Source organism: Myotis nattereri (assembly GCF_964212035.1).
Source record: "Myotis nattereri genome assembly, chromosome: 11".
NCBI classification, from domain to species: Eukaryota; Metazoa; Chordata; class Mammalia; order Chiroptera; family Vespertilionidae; genus Myotis; species Myotis nattereri.
Window position 1 is genome coordinate 21,803,888 of NC_138086.1, and position 19,578 is coordinate 21,823,465.

The window sequence follows — 19,578 nt, forward strand, 5'->3', positions numbered from 1 at the left end:
TTAAATTTACCATGCAAATAGCTAAACAAATCCACCAAATCTGTGTGCTTCTAGACCACATCCTCATACATTTATATCTGATCTTATTTCCAAAGAGGCAGTACCAATTACACTTCATTCAAAATCAAATATAACTTCTATACAAAAGCCACTAACAACTAAGATGAATGCACTGCTACATTAATTATCAAAAGTTAACAATTACTCCCTCCAGAGATGGAGTGTAATTCTTCCAGCTCCCTTGAGTGTCACCTTAACTACACACTTAGTGACTAGCTTCCAAAGAATAGAATACAGAGGGAAAAAACAGTAACTTTACAGTGGAGAAACCTGGCAAGCACCACCTTAGTCACGTGGATCAAGGTTACCGTAACCTGGGCAGTCATGAGGGGGCACTTCCCCTCTGTGGTATTCTTTCCAAACATCCACAATGAATCTGGCCAAATTTTAAAACCTTATTATGATGATGTCTAATCATGAGAGGGGTGGTGGTAGGGGGATACCACATAAACAGAAATTGAAGAGCACTCCAAAAAAATACCTGACCAGTACTGCAAAACAATTAAGGTGATGTAAAACAGTGAAGGCGTGAGGAACTCGACTAAGGAGACATGACGATGATATGTAATGTGGTATCCGGGACTGGATCTTGGAGCAGAAAAAAACATTCATGGAAAAACTGGTGAAATCTAAATAAAGCCTGGAGTTTAGTGTACCAACACTGGTTTCTTAGTTTTGACAACATAAAATGGTAACATAGGCCCTAACCGGTTTGGCTCAGTGAATAGAGCATCAGCCTGCACACTGAGGGGTCCCAGGTTCAATTCCAGTCAAGGGCATGTAACTTGGTTGCGGGCACATCCCCAGTGGGAGGTGTGCAAGAGGCAGCTGATCGATGTTTCTCTCTCTCTCATCGATGTTTCTAACTCTCTATCCCTCTCCCTTCCTCTCGTAAAAAATCAATAAAAATATATTTTTAAAAAATGGTAACATAGAGATAATTTCTATATTATCTTCACAACTTTTCTGTAAATCTAAAATAAAAAGTTTAAAGATACTAAAACATGAAGCAAAACTGATCCACTATAGGCACTCAGAGTTTAAATATCAATAAAAATGTTGGCACCTAAATTTTCTGCAAAATTGGAAAAAGCATAATGGGAAAATATTTAAATGCTTAAATACAGAACTGTTTCAAACACTGACGGGATCCTATCCTGGCTCTGGGAATATTATTTTACTCAGTTATACTCCCATCCCCTAATTTACCTTTTATTTATTTATTTTTTTTTAAACATTTTTATTGATTCTTTTTACAGAGAGGAAGGGAGAGAGAGATAGAGAGTTAGAAACATCGATGGGAGAGAAACATCGATCAGCCGCCTCCTGCACACTCCTACTGGGGATGTGCCCGCAACCCAGGTACATGCCCTTGACCGGAATCGAACCCTGGACCCTCCAGTCCGCAGGCCGACGCTCTATCTATTGAGCCAAACCGGTTTCGGCTAATTTACCTTTTAAAAAACAAAATATAGCCCTAGCTGGTTTGGTGCAGTAGGTAGAGCAGTGGCCTGAGGAACAAGGAGCCCCGGGTTCGATTCTGGTCAAGGACACGTAGCTTGGTTGCAGGCTACTTCCCAGCCCGGGCCCCGGTTGGGGCTCATGCAGGAGGCAACCAACTGATGTGTTTCTCTCACATCAATGTTTCAGTCTGTCTTTCCCTCTCTCTTTCACTCTCCCTAAAACTCAATGGGAAAATATCCTTAGGTGAGGATTAAAATAAAAAGTACGTAATTTAGGTAATTAAATATATAAAATTTTGAAAGGAACAGCATGCTGCCATTCTAGCCTGATAAAAGCTTCTATAAATCAGGCACTCTTACGGTCTTATTTCATTTTTTAAATTGACAGAGCACATACAACTCAGACACCTCAAGAATACTAAAACATGCCCTCACCAATTTGGCATGTACAGGAAGAAGCAACCAATAGATATGTCTCTCTCACATCAACGTTTCTCTCTCTCTCTGTCTCTCCTCCCTTCCATTCTCTCTAAAAATCAATGGACAAATATCCTCAACACAAATATCCTCAACAACAACACAAAAAAGAGTTAAAAAAGAATACAAAACACAATGCCATGTAATCTATTGTTGTACAGAGATACCAGAACGTTTATATAAAAACCTACTAAGTCATTTCGTTTTTATTTATGACTCTTAAATTCATAAACAAGATTAACTGAGGCATTAGGCTATCCTGTTTTAATTATATTTTTCACATAACGAAAGTGACCACTAAGTGGCGAAACTGATTTTATAATTCACTAATAAAAAAGTAGACATTTCAACTTTGGCTTTTTTTCCTATCAATAATAAAAACAAAGTTATCAGAATTTATAGCCAAGCATCAGTATTTCACAAACTGTTACATAAGGCCACAAATGATATTGCCTAGAAAGAATACAATTATTAATTTCAACTAGAGGAGCCCTTATATTCAGAAAGTAACCATTGCTTTGTAATACTATTATTTGCATTGCAAGTTTTCTCCACATAGAAAAACATGCTAAAATCTATGTAAGATTCTAAAATTTCACTTTAAATAATAAAATGTCATCAGAACTTCATCAGAGTTGACCAAACACTCTAAGAATGACATTTAAGAACTAAAACAGCCAGAACAGACTAAAATCATTACATTTTATCCAATTCATTCAAATGAGTAATAAGCCCAGCGGGAATAGCTCAGTAGTTGTGTCAGCCTCTGAACCAGGAGGTCACGGTTCGATTCCTGGTCAAGGCACATGCCCGGGGTTGCAGGCTCCATCCCTGGTGTGGGGTATGCAGGAGGCAGCTGGTCAGAGATTCTCTCTTATCATTGATGTTTCTATCTCTCTTTCCCTCTCTCTTTCTCTCTGAAATCAATAAAAATATTTTAAAAAAAGAGTAATAAACCCCAATTAAATGTGGATTTTTTTGGGGGGGGGGGGTTTGCTTTGTTTTAGAGAAAGGAAGGAAGAGCGAGAACGAGATAATAACATCAATGTGAGAAAAACATCAATTGGCTGCCTCCTGCATGCCCCACACTGGGGACTAAACTGGCAGCCTGGGCATGTGCCTTGACCGGGGATTGAACCAGTGACCTTGTAGTACAGAGGACAACGCTCAACCGAGTCACATAAACCAAGGCAAGCCCCAATTTAAAAGCACTCAAGTCATACACTATTTTTTTTATTCTGTAAAAAAATATAATTTCAAATTTTATTTCCCATCAATCAAATAAAAGGTAAGACGTATCTCTGTCAATTAAGATAATCCAGTTCAAAGGCTTGAATATATATAATTATACTAAGTCACCCCCCAAAAACAGAGAATAAGCACAAGCAGACATTCTGTTAGTCATTCTTTGAATTATAAGATGCAAAGGGGCCAAAACTCTGCCGGGAATGAGCTCCCATAGGGACAGGGGACTACTATTCCCTTTTACCTTTTCTGAAGAGCACAGGAGGATACTGGGTGATAGAGACCTCTAGGCTTCCTACCTTGAGGACTTAAAGGAAATAGTAGCTTCTGAATCTCAGAAACACTGACAGGACTGTATAATATTAGCTTAGAAAAAACGAATTCTTCATAGATGAAGAGAGACCAATACCTTGAAAATATAAGAACACAAAATTCAGGCGCCACGTTCCAGTGTGCCTGACTTCACTAAAAACTAAAGCAAATCTATGGCAGAGCCTAGTCTTACATTCAGAAGGTATGTAGCAAAGTTGTAAACTACTATACATTTTTAGCATAAATAAGTATGAGTTTGATAAATAATTGCCTAGCTGCACAAAGTGAAATAAGCCAAGTATTCTCTGATTTCCAAATTCCTAGAAAAAAAGGACCTGGCTTCACTACTGCTTTTAATAACCTTGCATGTAAGATACTGTAAAGGATCTGGAAATACCTTCTCCCTAAAGGTTTATTTATGTATTTTCCTGCCAATGAATTTAACTGTCTTGCGTGATTTCTAGAAATTAGTCAAAATATAAGCTAGGGCCCTGGCTGGTTTGACTCAGTGGATAGAGCATCAGCCTGCGGACTCAAGGGTCCCAGGTTCGATTCCGGTCAAGGGCATGTCCCTTGGGTGCGGGCACATCCCCAGTAGGGAGTGTGCAGGAGGCAGCTGATCGATGTTTCTCTCTCATCGATGTTTCTAACTCTCTATCCCTCTCCCTTCCTCTCTGTAAAAAATCAATAAAATATATTTAACAAAAAATATATATATAAGCTAGGAATACTAATAGAAAACAGACATATACATTTGAAATACTGTATGAAATCATAATATAGTCTTTACAAGCCACCGACAGTCTTCCTGATGTATTACGGTTTACATGTTATACAATTCTTAGCTAAGTCTCAAAGGAAAAGCCACAATTAATTAAAGACAGAAAGAATCTGGTACCTAACTCTTCTAACCCAAGAGCCTACAGAAAAAAAGATAAAAGCAAATGTGTTCACAAAAGCATGAATGACTCAATACAGGTATACTTAAATATATGTCATTTGATAATCAAAGACAGCATTCAAGAACTGCTATTCTTTACTGCCAGGAAAAAATGGGCAGCAATCCAGATAATTAGACTAAAGAACACACTCAAAAGCCCTACTTCCTCTCCTCCTTCCACCCATAAAACAAATCTGACTTTAAAAAAAAAAAAAAGAAGTTTTTGTTTTTAATCCCTAAGAATACAAATGAATAGAAAGGCAAAAGACAGGTTTTTTTCCCCCTCTATATCAAGCTGGTAGCTATGGCGAATTGAATGAATTAGTTGGTAAAACTAACAGTTGCTAATAATGTCAAATTGTGTTGCCAAGATCAATGATTCTGTTATCAAACATATATTATGTTCTACATTTTAATATACTTATATATACTCTACAGCAATACTGAGATCAGCCACCAAGTTAAGATAGCTAAAACTCCTTTTGTCAGAAAAAGCCTCAAGCATTTAAAATGCATTTCCCTCCTATGCTCATCCATTTGAATGTAAATATAATTTGTAATAAAAATCTGAAATATCTAAGACCTACATCATGGCATGCTTTCATTGTAGGAGCCTTAGTTTGGATTAGTGATCTAACCAAGTACAGTGGTTCCTCCCCCCACCCCCACCTCCTTATGCAGTTTCCCTTTCTGTGGTTTCAGTTATTCATGGTCAAAGTAATAAATGGAAAATTCTAGAAATAAACAATCCAGAAATTTTAAACAGCATGCCTTTCTGAGTAGCATGACAAAATCTCACGAAGTCACGCTCCACCCCACCCCAGGTGTGAATCATCAAGCATATCCCCGCTGTCCACACTACCTACCCATTAGTCATTTAGTAGCCATCTTGGTTAACAGATCTACTGTTAAGGTACTGCAGTGCTTGGGTTCAAGTAACCCTTATTTTACTAATAATGAATGGCCTCTAAGCACAAGAGTAGTGATGCTGGCAATTCAGATAGGCCAAAGAGAAGCTGGTAAGGGTATGTATATATGGGCAAAAACATAGTATATATAGGGCTCAGTACTATCTGCAGTTTTAGGCATCCAGTGGGAGTCTTAGAACATATACCCTGCTGATAGATAAGGGGGGGGGGGGACGACTGTACCAGCTGACAGTTGTGGGACCCAAAAGCTATACATAATTTACCATTTGTTAATAATAATATTTTTTTAAAATCCAGTTTATTTTCCTATGGAGTGACATAAAAAGGGTTATGTAGTTTCAAAACTTTGTTGCTAAATTAGGAGATTTACTAATTTATTCACAGATTTAGATAAATAACTAGCAAAAGAGCAAAGATGCAGTACTCTCTATAAGACCATAAAACAATATATGCAACTATATCACACCTGGTGGTCTCTCATAGACATGATTCCTACCAAATCAACCTTCTACAGACAGACACTACACTGGAAATGTTTATCTGCATTTTTTAATTTTTAAAATTAATCTTTCAGAAATTGTCTATGTAATATAAAGTCAACTGAAAGCACTATCCAGATAACCAAAGTTATACTGGCACAATTTAAACAAAAACAGCTACATTTATTTTCACTAATATAAGTAGTACTCCAATTGCTTTTAAGGTAACACGAACCAGGCACATGCTGTATCTAATTTTCTATTTATATTACCTCAACTAAGATTTTATAATCCAAGAAACCTTGAACCCCAACCGGGTGTCGCAGATAGCTAGAGCATAATCCTGATATACAAGGTTACAGGTTTGAACCCCAATCAGGGCACATACAAGAACCAACTAATGAACATATCATTATCAATAAGTAGAACAACAAATCAATGTTTCTCTCTCTCTAAAAATCAATTAAATAAAAACTAAAAGGAAGAAGTACAAAAGTATCCCTAATTTGAAGATCACCATTATCACAAAAAACATGAAAGTTTCAACAAAGAGATCAGAACTCATCTTTCATCACTATATCAGGCTGGCTGCTTCAGTGCTGAAATGACACCAAGAAAAACACAACAGAACAAAATGAAAACCCATTGAATGTGGGCCCCCAAATTTTTAATTAAATATTTTACTTCAAATGTTTACCTTCTTGGCTATAGAATCCCATTTCTAGAAAATAGAAATAACCCAAAAATAAAGGAAAAGACTTATGCATGAGGTTAATTTCAATCTTATTTATCACAGAAAATGACAAAGAAGTACACCAATGAATGTTATATTACATCAGTTATTCATTATGTCTCATATATTTTTAACTGTGAAAAATAATTGCAAAAATATTAAGCAAAAAAACGGCACGCATAGTATAAGCAACAGGTTGAAAAATATATCCTGGTGGTGTGTGCGTGTGTGTGTAAAGGTTGATGAAAAAGACATCATAATGGTCAATGGGAGGAAAAGGAGACTTATGTAATACTTTAAACAGTAAAGAATTTAAATTTTAAAAAAACCACATCATAATGTTAACATTTACAGACAATGGTTATTACATTGTGGTCCCTAGACCAGCAGCAATAGCAGCAGGGAACTTGTTAGAAATGCAAGTTGCCTTAACTGGTTTTGCTCAGTGGATAGAGCATGGCCTCCAAACTGAAAGGTCTCAGGTTCAATTCCAGTCAAGGGCACATGCCCAGGTTGCAAGCTCGATCTCCATTGGCGAAGCAGCCAATCAATGATTCTCTCTCATCATTGATGTTTCTATCTCTCTCTCCCTCTCCCTTCCTCTCTAAAATCAATAAAAATATATTTAAAAAGAGAAAAAAAGAAATGCAGGTTATCAGGCCACACTCTAGACCAGTGAATGGGACAACTCCAGGGGTGAGAACCAGCAACCTATTTTAACAAACCTCCAGATAATTGAAAACCACTGTCTAAAGCAGTGGTTCTCAACCTTCCTAATACCTCGACCTTTTAATACAGTTCCTCATGTCGTGGTGACCCCCAACCATAAAATTATTTTTGTTGCTACTTCATAACTGTAATTTTGCTACTGTTATGAATCATAATGTAAATATCTGATATGCACGATGTATTTTCATTGTTACAAATTGAACATAATTAAAGCATAGTGATTAATCACAAAAACAGTATTATATTCGTGTTTTCCAATGGTCTTAGGAGACCCCTGTGAAAGGATCGTTTGACCCCCAAAGGGGTTGCGACCCACAGGTTGAGAACCGCTGGTCTAAAGGGTAGAATTATAGATAATTATTTTCTTTCCCTTTTTGTAACCTACATTTTCCTCAATTATTTTAGTACTTGTATAACCCAACTAAGTTTTTTTCATGGAAGTATTTCATGAAAATGTACACTGTGGGTCTACAGTTGAAAACCTATTGTGCCCTGGCCAGGTTGCTCAGTGGTTAGAGCGTCGGCTGGTAGACCAAAGGGTCGAGGGTTCGATTCACAGTCAAGGGCACGTACCCCAGTTGCAGGCTCAATCCCCCACCCTGTGGACCCAGTCAGGGCAAGTAAGGGAGGCAACCAATCCATGTGTCTCACATAGATGTTTCTCTCTCTTTCCCTCCTCTCCTCTTCCCTCCCTGCCACTCTCTCTAAAAAAAGAAAAGAAAAGCTATTTTATAGGTCTGAATTATATGCCTAAAAATCAAATGATTCTTGGAACCATTAAATCTGTTAAGACTAAACAAGATACTAAATTATAAACACTATATATAAATGTAGGCCAAGGTACTGGGGAAATTACACACTAGGAATCAACAAATCCATGGTTTTCTAACACATGCACACAAACTGGGTAAGGGACTTTTACAGGTCACATGTGCAAAAGATTTCCCCCCCAAAAGCCGACTTTTTAGGCTTGCGTGTAATTTACTAGAACTGCACTGCAGGAATCAGATGTCTTGAAGCTGTGAATGCTTACTCATATAGGTACCTGCTTAACCAAAATAAGTACTAGTATGTTATATTTGTCACCAAAATCTAGGCAGAGGAGACAAATTCAGAACACTGGGAGTTGCCAAAGCCTTAACTTTGAGCTTAAAAACCATTAAACTGTTCTACCTTCTACCTCATCATCTCACTAAAATAGAGGCCAAAGGAAATAAAAGGCAAAACACAAGTTCCCAACTGACGCTGGAGCTAGTTAAAATATTACATAATTGTCTACACTTTGAGCACAAATCAAAGAATAACAAAGATTACTAACTTAGGAATAGAATAACTACTGATTAATAGCAAAATACTAACACTGATGTCCAAGACAAATGACTACACATTTTAATGTTTCTTATTTCCATTTTTTTAACATCTTTTAAATAACAGGAACACAGATTCCCATACATCCCATCACATAAAATTTACATTTTAACCTTTCTATTCCTTGAAAAGTAAATTCTGAAATTAAATACAAATTATTCAGAAGGGTAATACAGTGCTAACCTTAAAAAAAAAAGTTTGACTAGTTACAGAAGCATCATGACTACCCACACTGAATTTTTCCCTACTAAACCCCCAGCACCTTACATCAAACCTGGCATCAAGGGGGTACTCAAACATTTGAGGGGATGAACTGTTATTAAAAGCTTCTGAACCCGCCCTAACCAGTATGGCTCAGTGGATAGAGTGTCGGCCTGCCGACTGAAAGATCCCAGGTCAAGGGCATGTACCTTGGTTGCGGGTACATCCCCATTAGGGGGTGTGCAGGAGGCAGCTGATCGATGTTTCTCTCACATCGATGTTTCTGACTATCCCTCTTCCTTCCTCTCTGTAAAAAAATCAATAAAATATCTTTTTAAAAAAAAATAAAAAAAGCTTCTGGACCCTAAGGCAGATAGCCAGGATTCTGTAGGAGTCACTAACACTGTTAATGAATTTAATGTAAGTCATTGCCCCTTTTCTAGAACTCTGCACACTTTTGCAGGGGAAGCTTACATTTCTACCATACTTTTAAATCTCTGCATGAGTCAGTTAAGTATACTTAAGGTAGCAACATATCCTGTTTTAAATTTCTGCACTCCCTCTGAAAAAAGGAATCTGAAAATTCTTGGTATTATAAAGTAAGTTCCAAAATCTCACAATAACAAGTACAGTGTATGCCAAATTCCCATTATTATCACATTTACTTTTCTGATTTAGCCTTGAACATTTCTTTCACTCTATGAGATCAGATTTTCCTCGCTTCCTTTTAAACCTTGAAAACGCACTTGATCCTGTAACACCACCCACAAGACCTCCCCAGCCACCAACTTCTTTTGCATGTAAACACTCTTCTGGCCACACACTCCATCAGCTGTTTGGTGGTAGCTCCACCCCTCCTCCTTTTCCGGGTAGTAACAGAGCAGCCAATGAGCTGTGAGGAGCTGTGCCTGCGGCCTTTTGCCTGCATACGCTTTTCCAAAACAAGCAGCTCCAGCCTTCAGCAGGGGCCACTGGTTCACAGATAAAAGGATCACCAGGCTGTGCAACAGGGTGAGCCGTCTGACCCCACCAACAAGGAAACCCGTGTAATCTGAGCTGTTTGTTCCTCCACCAGGGAGAATTTAAACTGATATTCCTTTAGGGCAAATCACGATTTAAGGTCACCAGAGTCCCAGTTCTCAGACAATCTAAATAATCAGCAGGGTTTGAGATGGAAACCTCAAAGGTTGCCAAACTGGAAACAGCATAGTATCACTAATCTACCTGACTTTGCAGACAAATGGCCACACTATTCACAGCCATTCCACAGGATTGGGGCCAACTGCACATTTCTTGACTGGGACACATTCTTAACAAGGCCCCAAAGTCATGTGTGTGCATCAGTTTCTAGGCTCCTGGAGAGGTTTGCACAACACTCAGCAAAGGATCAGAAGAGAAACAATGAATGAGTCAGAGTTTCAGAACATAGTCGCCCAGAATCGGTGCAAAACACTCACTCCCTGTATAACTTGGGAGTCAGTTCTCCTACCATGCCCCGGCTCTATAAACAACCAGAACCGGAGTCTCCTAGCCAGGTGGTGGAAGGCAGTGGCCAATTTGTTACACATCCTCTTCCCTCCCTACCCCCACACCACTACTCTCCTATTATACAGGTTCCCTACGAGGCTGTAAATCGTGGTGGCATAATTACACTCAGGAGACATCCAAAAATGGGCTGAAACAGGAGACTGCAATGAAACCAGTTATCAGCCTCCACACCAAAGAAATCACCAAGGGACACTGAGGGGCAAAAAGCAAGTACATTCCTTCAGACCTTTTCTACTTCCTCTCCTCTATCTTTCCTTTTCAACCCCCAGCCCTTTTACACAATTGTACTCATTTTCATAGTGGGCTGGGCCATTTTTTCCCCCTTACATTTTTGGCTAAATATACCATGCTCAAAAACTGTTGGCTCCATTTGGGCCTACTCATGTGAATTCAACAGAGAAAGGAGGCCACAGAATCCTTCTACCCCACAAGACACATGCACACACAAAAGGAAATAGCGAAAAATTTAACTTCCAAACTATGTGAGCCCAGAAAATAACAAACACAAAAGATAACCTCTGCCTTTTAAATCCCCAGACGGTTGTCCTATCTCAGAGATCTATGATTTTAAAGCGCCTCAGCTTTCTTTTGTCAGAAAGGAGGAAGGTGGGGAAAGAACAGAAGGCCAATGCATCTTAGCCTTTCTTCATCTTCTACTAAAAATAAGCTATGAAACAAGCCACTTAGGGGAAGGAAAAAAGAAAGACACCCTGCTGTTCTTTGTCTGTTTTCCTCTCCCTCTCCGCCCCCCACACCCCGGCTCCTAAACGCGGTAATCATTCTAGATGCCACAACTACTAAATGAACAAAAGGCACTGTATGGAAAAAGGCATCAGGTCAAGTTAGGCCTCACCCTTTCTCCTCAATCTTCTAAAAATATATGTATATAATTTGAGAATCTGACACGGATCAAAACCAGCTGGCCTCCTCTCACCCACCCCCATCCCAATTAAACATTAGGTAGAAATTTACATTAGGTGTGACAGTAACTCTCAAGTCAGGATAAAAATATCTCAGAATCTGCCACCATGTCATTTCCTAGTTTCTCAACAACAAAAAAAAAACCCGAAACTGCTTTGTGTAAAATGTACACACTGCCATAGTTACAAGTTTTCCTGAAACCTTATGAAAAGCCAACATTACTGGTATCATTCACACATTTACAAAACTCAATCAGAGCCACAAACAGCTCAGAGAGTCTCGCTTACGCCTGGAAATACGTGTGGTACATAATCTGTATTTTATTACTTGCTCCTCTCTCTAATCTCTACTCCCACCTCCCCCAAATTCCGAACTTGAAACCCTAAAACTTAGAAGTCTATCTGTTCCTAAGGTCTAGCCAAGTTTTCCCAAGTGAGGAGATAAACACCTTCTTATTCCTAAAAAGATTATGAAAAGAAAAATCTCTTGCCCAGGCAACTTCCCTCCCATCCCTTCCCCTCCCTCCCCAAAAAACGAAATGCAAAAACTACTTGTTTAAAACTTCAGCGAATTCCATAACTTAGTATTTGACAACCATCTTCGATTGCTATAGAGGTGAAATGCCCAATCAAAAACAGTAACAAATGAAAGAAGGAATTCACCTGAACAATCTAGCCAAACAACTTGAGTTATATAAACAAAACCCTGCAACAGGGGGAAATGGTGGGGGGATGGGGGTGAGAGAGAGGCAGCAGCAGCAGGAGACAGGACTTTTTAACTGCTTCACACGCTAACACTTCCCACCCCTGTGTCCCCCTCTCCTCCGTGGTGAGTTGTTCAGAAAACTGGGCTCATTTCCTCTCCCCCTCCCCCCAACTCCTAAATTACCCCTCAAAAATGTTCTCCATTTGTCAGAGGAACCTTCGCGACTTTCTCTAGTTGTCATGAAATAATCAGTCTGGACTCCAACCAAAACCACTGCCTGGAGGACTCTTATCAGCTACAGCTTTTCCCACTGCTACCTCCAGAGTGTATAAAGTTGGGGGGCGGGGGAACAGGACAATAAAAGGTGTCATTTGGCAATTACTCCCCAAGAACCTTGTCTTCGTAGAGGGAGTTGGCTTAAGTGGCCAGGACGGGGGCTTCTTGGCCAAGGAGAACCTCTTTCCCTCCCTGCCCCCAGCTGTCACCGCCACAACACGGAGGTGGCCTGCTGGAGGCCCTGGGGGCCCCCGCCACGTCCAGCTACGGGTGGGATAGGCTTTGTCACGGGAAAGAAACACGGTGGGGCTCTCCTAGGGGCCAGGAAAATCAGCAGGGGTCTCTGATTGACAACACCCGGAGCTCTTTTCCGCTTACAAGAAGGGGCAACGAGCAGACTACTCTCTTCCTAATATAGAAAGGAATTAGGGATAAAGGAGGTCACTCGAGTTACCCCAGTTCAAGCAGCACTGCGAGTGGGGAGAATGGAGACATCTCAAGAAAGGGAGAAAGGCTCCCCTCTCGGGAATTCCTACCTCCAGTTCCCAAATCAAGGGCAAGCAAAAGGAAAGAGACCCTGAAGGTGGGCTAGGTGGTGGGGAGAGACAGCCGATCTTGTCTCCCCCCCCCCAAAAAAAAAGCCGTCTTGGGAGTCCAAACGTCGTGGAGCAAAGTCACGGGCACTGGGGGGGGTGCAGGAAGAGCGAGGAAAAACGCACATTTCGGGGTTCTGCAGATAAAGGGGAGCTGAAAAGGCTCTCGGTTCCTGGGAGGTGCCAAGGAGCCGCCGTAGGCACTGGGGGCAGGGAGGGAGGGAGCGAGCCCGGACAGTGGCCTGGAGCGCCCCGGGGCCCTGGCTGGGTTTCGGGGCGCCCGAGGCATCGCCGCACCGCCCGCTGCCTACACCCGAATCCCCCCTCCACGAAGGATACAGCTTGACCACATCCGTGTCCATCCGCCGCTTGCCCGGACTGGGGGATGACATGGTGTCGCCGCTGCCTCCCCGTCGCCTGCGCCGCCGCCGCCGCCTCTCTTCCTTCCCCCGCCGTCTGTCACGGGCCCCGGGCCCCGGCTCTGAGGAGCCCGCGGCCGCGCCGGCTCCTCGGTGGAGGTGGCAACACCCCCGCGGTCCTGTCGGGGCCAGTCAGCCGCCGCCGCGCCCCCCGCACGGGGGAACACCGGGCACTGTCCGGCCGAGTGGGGGTGGGGACCCCGGGCGCCCGGCTCGGGCTGCTCCTCTCCGGCTGTGGTTCCGCCGCGGCCCGGCCCGGCCCGGCCCGGCTCCGGCGCTACGCTGCGCCGCGCGACGCTGCCTCTTGCCCGCTCTCGCTCTCTCGTCTGCTCGCCGCTCACCCTCTCGCTGGCTCCCTAGCAGCCTCCAAGACCAGCAGACGACTCCAGCTCAGTCGGCCTCTCTACCCCAGCCTCGCTCTGGGCGCCGTGACGTCACCTCTGTGACGTCATCGGCGGGGGCGGGTCCCGCGGGCGAAAGGGGTGGGCCGCCGCCGCAACGTGGACTTTCCTTGGGGGATTCTGGGAGATGTAGTTTCTCTTTCTCCTGCCTGCACAACCCTCTGCCCCCCTCCCCCTACTTCCTCACACAATCGCTCAACTGCCAGTGTCGTTATCGTCCTCGTAAACGATAAGAGTAAATAATAGCAATCATATTATATTCATGCGTTTTAGTGTAATGAGCCCCTTTCTCACAGACACTATTAAAAAGTCTGTTTGATTTAAGGAGGCCAAGATGGCAATTACTCAGGCCCAAAATCTGGAAAATTACCACACCAACAGGCTCCCTGCACTCTGCTCCCTCCCTGGATGGAATTTGTTTGCTGAGATTGTGGACTATAGCAAGGCTTCCTCAGAGCCTGCAAACCAGGGTTCAGTACCCTTCATGTGTATAGAACCACTATTTCAAGGATTAGATTTGAGGCACCAAGGCGACAAAGCCAAACATAGTTTAGTACTCACATCCTCACTCAACAGGGTATGAGGTAATAACTGATAGAAACAGGAACACCTTAAATGTGCTGTAGTTCAGGACAAAGATCGTCTGCTCTCCAAACTCCTATACCAACCCTAGTACTCTGTCATTCATTCAATACTTATTGAGCACCTACTGTATACTAAATAATCTGCTGGACATAAGGATATCATGGTGAACTAAGAATGACTAAGTTTACACAACCCTCCCGATACGGTCTGTGGATCTAGTGTCAGCATCACCTGGAACTTATTAGAAATGCAAGCTGGAGGCCCAGGCCCTGGAGCTCAGCTGATTTGAGCATTATCCTCATATGGCAAAGTTATGGGTTCAATTCCCAGCTGGCCAGGTACATACCTGGGTTGTGGGTTCAATCCCCATTTGGGGTATGCTTAGAAAGCAACCAATCGATGTTTCCCTCTCACATTGGATGTTTTTTCTCTCTCTCAAATCAATAAATAAAAAGAAATGCAGACTAGAACTTCACCTCAGACCTACTGAATTAAAATATGCAGTTTAACAAGGTCAGCAGGTGATTTATATGCTCAATGAAGTGTGAGAGACACTACAAGGCACTCCAAAAGAGTGATTAAGTGATGTGGAATCTAGGAGTTAACCAAGCAAAGGGGACAGGAAAAGGTGCTCTAGGCATCTCTCTCCCTCGCTCTCTTTTCACTGCCATCGATTTTCAAAATTTTCATCTATGAATCCATTTTTTTAAATCCTCACCCAAGGATATTTTTCCATTAATTTTTTTTTTTTAGACAGAGTGGAAGAGAGAGGGAAAGACAGAGAGAAATAATGTGAGAGAAACACATTGATTGGTTGCCTCCTGCAAGAGCCCTGACCAGGGCCTGGGGCCGGGGAGGAGCCTGAAACTGAGGTCATCCCCTTGACCGGAAACTAATTCGGGACCCTTCAGTCGGCAGGCCAACACTCTATCCACTGAACGAAACCAGCTAGGTCTCTATGAATCCATTTTTATTTTGTCAGTCCCCTTACTAACCTCACACACATGCACACACACACACGTACACACATCTGAGGCAGCAGCAATCAGCTAAAGTTGAATGTTGTTTGCTCTTGTCATTACATCTCTCAAAAAGACTGGCTAATTTGTGTGTGTGTGTGTGTGTATGTGTGTGTGTGCGCGCGCGCACTAAATATAACAAAATTTGCCATTCTAACAACTTTTTTAAATAAATCTTTTTTTATTTTTTAATATATCTTTATTGATTTTAGAGAGAGAGGGAGAGAGAGATAGAAACATCAATGATGAGAGAGAATTATTGATTGGCTGCCTCCTGCATGTCCCCCACTGGGGATCAAGCCCAAAACCCGGGCATGTGCCCTTGACCAAAATCGAACCTGGGACCCTTCCGTCCACAGGCTGACGCTCTATCCACTGAGCCAAACCAGCTAGGGCCATTCTAACACTTTTGAAGTGTACAGTTCAGGAGTATTAAACACATACACTATGATGTGCAACCATCACTACCATCCATTTCCAGAACTTTTTTTAATCATCCCTAAACAGAAACTCTGTACCTATTAAGCAGTAACTCCTCATTCATTCCTCACTCCTCCCAGCCCCCAGTACTCTCTATTCTACTTGCTGAAAAATACGGGCTATTTTAACTGCTTCTAAAAGGTGTGCATTCGTCATCCGTACTGCACATGATAATTCTGCCAGAAGAAGGACGTGCCTGAATGAAGCGATTTCTAACCCTCTATATTTCTAACCCTTCCTCTTTGTTAAAGGAAGATAAGGATGGAGCAGAAAATTGTTCCTGACTGTTCTCTAGGTCCTTCAGGCTCCTGTTGCTGCTGCCTCCTCTCCCAGCATGGCTCCCCACTCTCCTTCACCTGTAACTCCCACTCCCGTGCTGAGACCATGCTTCTCAAGCTTTGGTAACTTCAGAATCACCTGGGGAGCTTGTGAAGTTCACAGGCCCCACCCCTGGGATTCTGATTCAGAAAGTCTAGGTGGGGCTTGGACATCCATGACTTTAACAAGCTCCACAGATGATTCCGACGCAGGCCAAAGTTTGAGAACCACTGCTTTAGGCATTAGCATTTTCAAAACACCTGTCTGACTCCTCGGGGTGGGTCCTGTGCTTCCATAATGTCCTATGCAAATTAGGGTGTTTCTTCCCCACCTGAGAGCAAGATGGCAAGCTTAGGGGGCCCAAAGGTGTTGTTTCCAGAACAGAAAGAATTGGTCAAGGATGCTACACTGAGAAAGAAGGGCATGGGGTGGATTCTAGACATTTCCCCTGGTGCTTTAATCTTCACAGATGCGATGCTGCTGTGATCCAAGCATCAAGCAAAACTAATCAAAGGATTGTTAGTTCGGGAAACTTGTTTTGGACAACACTGGAGAAGTTAGAGTCACTCTGCCTAGAAATGCAATGGAGCTTTAGCGCTCTGAGCAGTCATTGAAAATGAATCACCCTTCCCACTGTGTCTAGTAAGCATCATAGCTCTGGGTTACTTAGGACAAACCTGTCCCTCCCCAGCTCTTAATTATGCCTCAGTTAATTGCATATATCCTCCTGGAGCCTCAATTTTCTCATCTGTAAAATGTGGTTCATAACTTGAGTGGGCTGATGGAGGAAATGGAAAAGCCCCTTGTAAACTACAAATTGCTTTTCATAAAGTTAACCTGAAGTGTTCATACAAGGTGTAATATAATATGGGTGGCGGTATTATTGTATTATTAATATCAACACCCCCCCCCACTTGCCCCACTCCTTATACACTGTATATTATTTAAGGAAAATGGCATTCACATTTTAAGGGGTATTTTTTACAGATGTCATAGGGTCAATTTCTCCTCTTTTTGAAGATATGTTCACATTTTTATGATATGCCTTTTTCTCTCTGGGCCTTCTGCCATTTGCTCCTTCATAAATCCATCTTCCCTCTTCTGACTGCCCGCCCCACCTCCGTCCCCTCCTCTTTCCAGAGTGTGAGGACTCCTGAACCCTGCCCTTGAGCAGGTAGGTTCAAGAGATGGCTCCAAATGGTGCCAAATGACACCAAATAGTTTTACTTGTTTGGGCTTATGAAACCTGGAGCTTATCTCGAGCGGAGTGAGTTTGTGCTCACCTTTTCCCCCAATGTTCAGCCATTCAGAATGTCAACAATTTACTCTAAAACAACACCGGGCCCAGGAGTGTCTGTTGATATGTGCGCGCGCACATGGCAGCGTGCTGGCATGAGCCATGTTCTTCCTTATCAGGAACAACCAGGGCCCCCGTGGGGGAGCAGCTGTCCGACCTGCCTGACTCACCAGTGTTGCAATCTGGGAAGCATATTTGGGCCTGTTTATCTCTCCCCGGGGCAGGGCCAAGCTTGACCAGCAGAGCCTCTGATCTCAGGAGCAGCTTCTCAAAGGCAAGAAAATAAGTTTGGAGCAAATGCAATGCTTTGAGCAAGACACGAAGCGGAAGTAAGATGAAACCAATCATTTGTGGCGTGAAAGAGCCCAGCCCAGACGCTATCTCTGAGGGGACCTGTGAACCCAACGGCACTGAAACCAAAGTGAATTTATCACTGTCCCACCCCATGTGAAAGTCCCCCAGATGAGGCCTTCTGATCCCATTTGATCATTGCTAGTGGGAAATAGGTTCATCTGAGCTGACATTCTTGGCACCTAACATCACAAGTCCAGAACCCTCTATGGCACCGGTTCTCAACCTGTGGGTTGCGACCCCTTTGGCGGTCGAACGACCCTTTCACGGGGTCGCCTAAGACCATCCTGCATAGCAGATATTTACATGACGATTCATAACAGTAGCAACATGACAGTTATGAAGTAGCAACGAAAATAATGTTATGGTTGGGTCACAACATGAGGAACTGTATTTAAAGGACCAGCCAGAAGGTTGAGAACCACTGCTCTATGGGCAATAATATCAGCAGTTTCCTCGCTGCTATAGAAATAAAAGCTTAAAACTCATTTCAAGTTATCTCCATGTAACCCTGTTACAATCTGTTCCTACAGAAGCAGCCATTGGGAGCACAGGAACATGTAGGCCTCACAGCAGCGAGGATGCAAAGATTTCGTCTCTTGCTTTGCTGTCGTTTCCACCTGTCTTTGCTGCCTCTGCAGCAGGCTCCTAGGGCAGACACCAACCCCGAAAGCAGCATGATTCAACCCCCAAAGAGCTGGAAACTTAGAGACAGAAGACTCCTTCCAGTCCCAAGTCAGCTACCTACGACTGATGTACAGGCAAACCTCGGAGATAATGTGAGTTCGGTTCCAGACCACTGCCATAAAGGGAGGATCACAATAAAGCAAGCTGCCATCATTTTGCTGGTGGAGGGTCTTGCCTTTCATTTGTAAAAAATGCAACATCCACCCCATCCACTGGCGTGGTTCAGTGGTGAGAGCATCAGCCTGCGCACTGGAGTGTCTTGGGTTCGATTCCTGGTCAAGGGCATGTACTTGGGTTGTAGGTCTGACCCCTTGCCCCTGGTCATGGCGTGTGCGTGTGCGTGCGTGTGTGTGTCCAGGAGGGGGTCAACCAATCAGTGTGTCTCTGTCACATCAATGTCTCTCTTTCTCTCTTTCTCTCTCTCTCTCCCCAACCCCTTCCCTATGGAAAAAATATCCTCACTCCTTGACTGGGGATTTTGTTTTAAAAAGCAACCTCTATGAAGCACAATAAAGCAAAGTGCAATGAAATGAGGTGTGCCTGTAATTTGGGCAAGTAACCTAAACTTTGTTCCTCAGTTTAGGCACCTGTACGTGCGATGGGATGATAGCACCTACACTCCCCTTGCCTAGGTCAAATAAAAGAGATGGTGCAACCTCCCAAGTGCTAGTCATATATAAGATATTATCACGTCCCCTCTACACACACACACACACACACACACACACACACACACACACACACACACGACTTACTTTCTAATGCCAAGGCTCAAAGAAGGTGCAAGGTTGGACATTATTCACGCCTACCTGCAGGAGCCCTCACCTGGGCCAACTCCCCTGTGTGGAGCCCTTGTTTTGCCAGTCATGGCCACCTGTGTTTCTTTTGCTGCTTCCTCACCTCCCTGATCTGGAAATGCCAGATGCCCCAGGCTCAGTCCTCCGGCCTCTGTTCTTCTTTATCTACATTTAAATCCTAGGTGACCTCATCCAGGCTCAGAGCTTAAACTGCCATCTATACTCAGACTCCCTAATGTACTTTC

General features: G+C 42.9%; 1 protein-coding gene across 2 annotated transcripts in view; it reads right to left on the bottom strand.

The window, feature by feature from the left end:
• UBE2H (ubiquitin conjugating enzyme E2 H) overlaps window positions 1-13,823 on the bottom strand; it is a 109,521-nt gene extending 95,698 nt beyond the window's left edge. The window contains exon 1 of one of the 2 annotated variants that reach the window (XM_081102429.1): window positions 13,319-13,823. In XM_081102429.1, the coding sequence (XP_080958555.1) occupies window positions 13,319-13,371 (53 nt within the window). In that variant the 5' untranslated portion in view covers window positions 13,372-13,823. The remainder of the gene's footprint in view (window positions 1-13,318) is intronic. The other variant, XM_081102430.1, reaches the window with a different exon arrangement.
• Between the last annotated feature and the right edge of the window lie 5,755 nt (window positions 13,824-19,578).